At 45.8% G+C, this 6,039-nt stretch overlaps 1 protein-coding gene across 1 annotated transcript; it reads right to left on the bottom strand.

Annotated features, from left to right (window-relative positions):
* Window positions 1-615: 615 nt before the first annotated feature.
* On the bottom strand, window positions 616-4,125 carry CXCR4 (C-X-C motif chemokine receptor 4). Its single transcript, XM_059820580.1, has 2 exons — window positions 4,012-4,125; window positions 616-2,214 (listed from the first exon to the last, which is right to left on the bottom strand). The coding sequence occupies exons 1-2, from the start codon at window positions 4,048-4,050 to the stop codon at window positions 1,153-1,155; spliced, it is 1,101 nt and encodes a 366-aa protein (XP_059676563.1). The 5' UTR covers window positions 4,051-4,125; the 3' UTR covers window positions 616-1,152.
* Between the last annotated feature and the right edge of the window lie 1,914 nt (window positions 4,126-6,039).

The following is a 6,039-nucleotide window of genomic DNA, read 5'->3' as shown; positions in this document are numbered from 1 at the left end:
ATGTTAAGATTGTATTATATTAAGAAAATCTGGATGTAGACAAGATAGGGAAAGCTCCATAGAGAAAAAACACTTATCTTCCACAGAGGCGATACACCAATAACTTTATTTCTAGTCCAAGTGCAATGTCAAATAGCAAAATAGCTTTGATTCAACTACTTTTGATTACTATTAACATGTGAAATTAAATCTAGAAGAACAGCAAAAGGCAGAAGAAATGTAGGATTGACTTTATATGCATGGCATAAAGGTTAGTCACATGCAGTAATCTTAGTTTGACTCTTAAGAGGCTGTAGACTTTAAGCAATTGCTTAAATAGATTGGTTTTCATTTGTAGCTATTTTACCCTCCAAAAGTTCTTTGTTTAAGGTGATAGTTTAAGTCATTCTAAAGACAATGTTAACTGGAGTAAATGTATTCTGGCGAAAAAAAACCAAATGACTTTTAGAACTCACAGGTGTCAACTGAGTAGTCAGTATGTACTGAAACTCATTTTGCTGCTTTTCATACAAAAGCCATGCAATTTTTAAAGAAATTACTGTGCATTGAGAATTGTAAAAAAAAGCATTGAGGAAAACATTTAATCAGAAATAAAAATACCACTCAAAGTAACTTTTTGTCTTTTACTTTTATTTACCTTGAACAGAAAATTTTGCAAACCATCAATTACTGAGAACAGGGAAAAAAACCCTAGCATATAACAGAGGAGGCTTTGGTTATAAGTGCCATTTCTACAGCAGAGTTAAGCTATTGTAAACCAAACATCTTGTAGTAAGGTAAAAATCTCCAGCCAAATTTTTAAGAATTTAACAACACTGAAAACATTTACATATAAACAACAGAGAAATATTTTCTAAACCTTTAACAGTCACTTTGCTACAATCCAGAAGTGTTTAGTTCACATATCTATACATACAGACAAGCACTAAACTTTTGTGAACTAACCACTTGTCCACAGGACCTGCCTAGACAGTTTGTCACCAATACGAAAGTTTTTTTATATAAATAAGTCAATTAAACTTCACAGAGACTAGAAGAAACAATATAAAATTCCAACTGTAAATAAATCTGTACATTATGGTCAGTCTTGTTTTTCTGAAATCTTGCGCAACTTTAAAGTGTCTGTTTATAAAATGATGGCAAGGAGCAGCGTTAGCTGGAATGGAAACTTGAAGACTCGGACTCTGTAGAAACAGAAGAATGTCCCCCACGTTTGCTTTTTGAAAGAATTTTGAGGCTTGATCCTCTGCTAACTGATGTCAAGGCATTTTGTGCTGATGTTTTGAATTTGGCACCCAGGAAGGCATAAAGAATTGGATTCAGGCAACAGTGGAAGAATGCCAGGGCCTCAGTAATGGAGATCCATTTATGCACTATCGTCTCCAAGCTGCAACGATGTCTGATGACTCCTAGCAAGATGAATGTGTCGATGCTGATGCCGATGTAATATGGCAGCCAGCAGGCAAAGAAGGCGAGGATGAGGATAACTGTTGTCTTCAAGGCTTTGCGCTTCTGGTGGCCTTTTGAATGTGACAGCTTAGATATTATAATACAGTAGCACGTCAGGATTATTAGACCAGGCAAGACAAGTCCTACCAAGATATGCTGAAATCTGAAAGAAATCAGCCAGTTTTCGTGAGGGTACATGCGATCACATAGATACTTTCCTTCTACTTCACTAGTACTGGCAAAAATTATATCAGGCACTGTCAAAAGCACAGCTGGTAGCCATACACCCACATACACCACCTTCTCAGCCAACAGCTTTCGTGGTCGCTGGCTGTTGGTAGCATGGACTATTGCCAGGTAACGATCTAAACTGATAAAGGCCAAAATCAAGACACTGCTATAGAGGTTGACTGTGTAAATGACATGAACCGCCTTACACAGAACATTCCCAAAGTACCAGCTTATGGCCGCATCCACAGACCAGAATGGCAAGGTGATGACGAAAAGGAGGTCAGCCACAGAGAGGTGCAGCCTGTATTTATCAGTCATGCTTCTTTGTTTCTTCTGGTAGCCCATAACAACAATAACCAATCCATTGCCGATTATTCCTGTTAGGAAGATGATGGAGTAGATTGTTGGCAAGAAGATCCGGTTGAAATCAGCGTTCTCATGCTGAAAGCATGGCTCTCCATAGTCTCCATAGTCACCTGAACCAATCTCATCCGTACCGTTGTCAGAAAATTCAATGATTAACCCAGAGGACAGCTAAAAAAAAAAAAAATTAGATGTTAGCTACTCTGCAAAAGCTTACTCTATATGACAATATGTTAAGAGTTGTGTGAACAGTCTCCGTCATCATGAATAGGCAAATTGTTTGAAAACCAGATGGAAAAATACAGTTTTTAAATATATATATATACAAAATACATAGCAAAAAAGAACAAGTTAAGAAACTTCCTTTGTCTTTCTCTAAGTTGCAAGATCTTGTAACTAAGGACAGGGGATGAAAGGGAAAAGAAAGATAATGGCTACTCCCAGAAGTCCTGTTGGTTCTGGACACTTCAGTGCTCTGATCAGATGCATACTACAAATGGAAGAGCCCAGAGGTGCTGGATGCAAGAGGCTGGTCTGCGCAGAGTATTACCCATGACATTGAATTGTTACGACAGAGAGCTATAAAAAAAATTACTTAGAAATTCTGCTGCTCCAAAGTCCCTTCTCATTAAGGGGATGGGGTCAAGGAGAAACAGAGAAGGTAGCCTTGGATGATGTAATAAAGGATAAATAATAGCAAGAATTCCCCGCTGAGAAGCAATTGACAGCTTCAGACAGAGACAAGAAAAAAAAACCCCGAAGCCCATAAAGAAAAGAAGAGGTGATCTTAAGCAGGGGATCTCAAACCCCGTGGAGGGTCATCACGACCAGCCACGTTCCCCTGCCTTTGTTCCCCACCCTTTGCGGCTGGGGGGCAGGAGGTGAAGCTGGCTGTGCCGGGCTGTAGCCCGACTGCGAACTAAGCACAGCAGTGGAAAAAGGAAGCGAAATTCTGGTGAGGGCATGAAAGCACATCAGGAAACCACCAACGGTTTTGGCCACCACGCTGAAAAGCAAGGCAGGGGGGCGACTGCCACCTGGCTATGTGCAATTCCTCAGGTTTTCAGATTATACTTTTCACGCCCTGCACACCACGAACCCCTGACCTCCGCGCAGGATGCGCCCCGAGGGTCCCGCAGCACTCCACACACGGGTGCACCAGCTCCACGCGGGCATGAGCTGCGGATTAAAGCTGGAACTTGCCAGCGATCTCCGTTTTGGCCCTAACTACTCTCGAAACCCCGTGGCAGAAGAGCGGGCTCCGGAAGATCGGGACGCCGCCGCGTTCCGGCCGGAGGGGACGGCCGGGGGCTGCCGCCGCTCCGACCCCACCGTGCGCGGGCGGCGCGGCCCCCCCGCGGTCCGGCACACCGGCAGCCCGAGTTAGGGCGGGCACCGGGGCAGAGGGGGGCCACTCCCTGGAGTCAGATCACTCCAGACGTCCTCGCGTGTTTCCCGCCTCACCATGCCCGCGGCTCTAACTGCTCTACCGGCGGTTTTCAGCCCACAAAGGCGCCACATGTCACTGCAACTGACGGCCAAGCAGCAAAGCCCGAGGAAAGAGGCGGGAGTCCAGCAGAGGCTGCAGCTGTAGCAAGGTCCGAAGCGCGGCTGCCAGACGCAGCAGCGGCCAGAGGCCAGGGCCGAGCCCTGCCCGTTTGCGCCCCGCAGACCCCCGCAGTTACGCGGGCTGGGAGGCAGGAGGGCAGGAGACGGCGCGGCGACCGGCTCCGCGCCCCCCGCCTTGCCCCCGGCCCCGCGCGGCTCGGGGCCATCCCCGCCCGGCGAACGCCCGCACTCTCCGCCGAGGGCACCTTTGTTTGCAAACAGCGCGCACATGGGCGAGCGCGGCGGCGAGCGAGGGCTGTCGCCCCGCTGCCGCGGAGCAGCGGCGTCGAGCAGGCAGCGCCGCCCCGCGCCGCGGGGACAGCCGCCGCCCCGCCGGCCGGCTCAGCTCCCGGCACTTACATCCAGGCTGTCGAGGCTGTTGTCCATGCTCTGAGCCATCTAACGGTTCTGGGCTCTGGAGTTGTAGCAGTAGTAGTTATTGTTGTTGTTGTTGCCGCCGCCGCGCCTCTCCCAGCGCCGTCACTCGCAGCTGCACCAAACACACACCCCGGCTCTTCTGGCGGGACGCGGCTCTTATAAGTTCCCCTGCTGCCCCCCCCCGCCCCCGGGGGCAGCCCGCGTCTGGCTCCTCCCCGGCGGGTGTCACCGCGCACCCGGGCTCCGGGCGGGCGCCTCGGACCGCTCTTTGTCTGCAGCGCCGGGGCATGGGAACTGCACTTGTCCCGAGTGCCCGCGGGGGCGTTGCTCCTCACCGGGGCATTTGCCACCCTCTGGCTGATGTGTTCGTACAAGCGGGGTTTTGGATTTCCCCTCAGGAAAATTCTTTGAAGTGTGTTGTCGGGCCCCGTGTTGCCATGGGTACCCCAGGCGAGCTCCGGGTGAAGTCACTGGTCCAGGAATCGTGATGGAGGAGGAAGAGGAGAGGTCCTGCATGCCCTTCAAAATGTAGTCAACTCAGTCCTCAGAGTTGTCTCTCATCCCTGCTGAGGAGAGAGTGTACTGGGAGAGGCAGAAAGTAAGGAGGTGGTCCTTACTGAGGGATAAGAGGTTCTGCAGACCTTTCAGGAGCTGCAGGGTGAGGGGCTGCAGGTTGCCCGCCGAACTCCTCTAGCGTCTGTGGTTTTGGGTGAGAAGCCTGATGAGGAGGAACTGCAGGTGCTTCGTCAGTATGTCTGAGATATGATGACGGTTCGTTGTTCCAAAAAGCTTTGGAACATTACAAGAATTGTCTTAAGGAAAGAATAGAGATCCGAAAGAAAAGAAAACATTGTCAAAATAATGGTGCTGCCAACTTCATTTAAAACCATTGATTTGCATGTTCAATGTCTTGTCATCTAAAAATAGCAAACAGTGAGCCCTTTATTTGCCCACTAATATCAGGAATGCTGCTTGTCTTTCTCCTTAATCTCAAGCTTGGTAAATTAGATTTTTAAATGTGAACGGTGAATATCTTTAGTAATGATCTGTTTCGAGTAGTTGGATAATCTTAAAAAGAAAAAAGAAAAACATGAAATTGTATATGTAGGATAAAAATAACAATCAGTTTGCAAGGGAAAACCGACCCAAATATAAAGGAAAATAAAACATAATCATGGATTTCCTTTACAGTTGTTTCTGTGTTCTCAGTACTGTTGATATTCAGGCAGGTAAACTAATTTGCAGAAAAGATTTTGATTAGAATAGTGTGTCATTTCCCCCCCCAGTTTCACAACTCACACCATAGTGAGTAACTATATTGGGAATAATTGATTCAGTTATATAGATTTACTCTTTGCAGTTGGAATTTGGAGTGGAAAGAAGAAGAAGGGAGAAGGGCATTCTTTACATAATAACAATACGCTCAAATTACCCTGGTAGCCTCAAGGAATGAATAGAATGAAAGTTTGACAAAAAAAGTTTTATTCTTAAATGCCCCTATTACCAGTTTACATGCTTCAAGTTAGCCACCAGTTTTAGATGCAAAGATTATTTCCAGGTATTTGACAAGAGTCACTCTCTTAATCTTCCCCTAAAAGCTCTAGAACTCCTTCTCATGTGCTACAGTGAGTATGAGTTTGGTTACGATTAATAACACTGATTATCTTTCTTTTTGTTAAAAACATGGTATGTAAGGTATGACCTATAATGTGATTAGGTACTTTAACTACATCGTAATTTGATAGTAACTCATATTTTGTTAGCAGGTCTGGAATATCACACACAAGTTGCATTAAAAGCGAACTTTAATTGATTATAACTCAGGAATTAGCAGTCTTCAGAAAACTCAGTATCTATTTTGAATTTATATCCAGAAAAATTTGAGAGGGATACCATGCTAGAATTCTATAGAAATCCCCATTTTTTGATACTAATCCTAGCCTTACATTACCGTAATTCTACTCTGCTGAACTTTAAAAACAAGTGTGACAAAATTATAATTATTGCTAT

The sequence above is a fragment of the Gavia stellata genome, chromosome 8 (assembly GCF_030936135.1).
Source record: "Gavia stellata isolate bGavSte3 chromosome 8, bGavSte3.hap2, whole genome shotgun sequence".
In the NCBI taxonomy this organism is placed as follows: Eukaryota; Metazoa; Chordata; class Aves; order Gaviiformes; family Gaviidae; genus Gavia; species Gavia stellata.
This window is presented reverse-complemented; position numbering and strand designations above follow the sequence as displayed.

What these genes read in the sequence shown, in the direction of transcription:
- CXCR4 (XM_059820580.1), bottom strand. Translation starts at nt 4,050, where the DNA reads ATGGCTCAGAGCATGGACAACAGCCTCGACAGCCTGGAT. An exon ending in ACAGCCTCGACAGCCTGGAT is followed by an intron (nt 2,215 to 4,011) that starts GTAAGTGCCGGG and finishes TTTTTTTTTTAG; the next exon opens with CTGTCCTCTGGGTTAATCAT.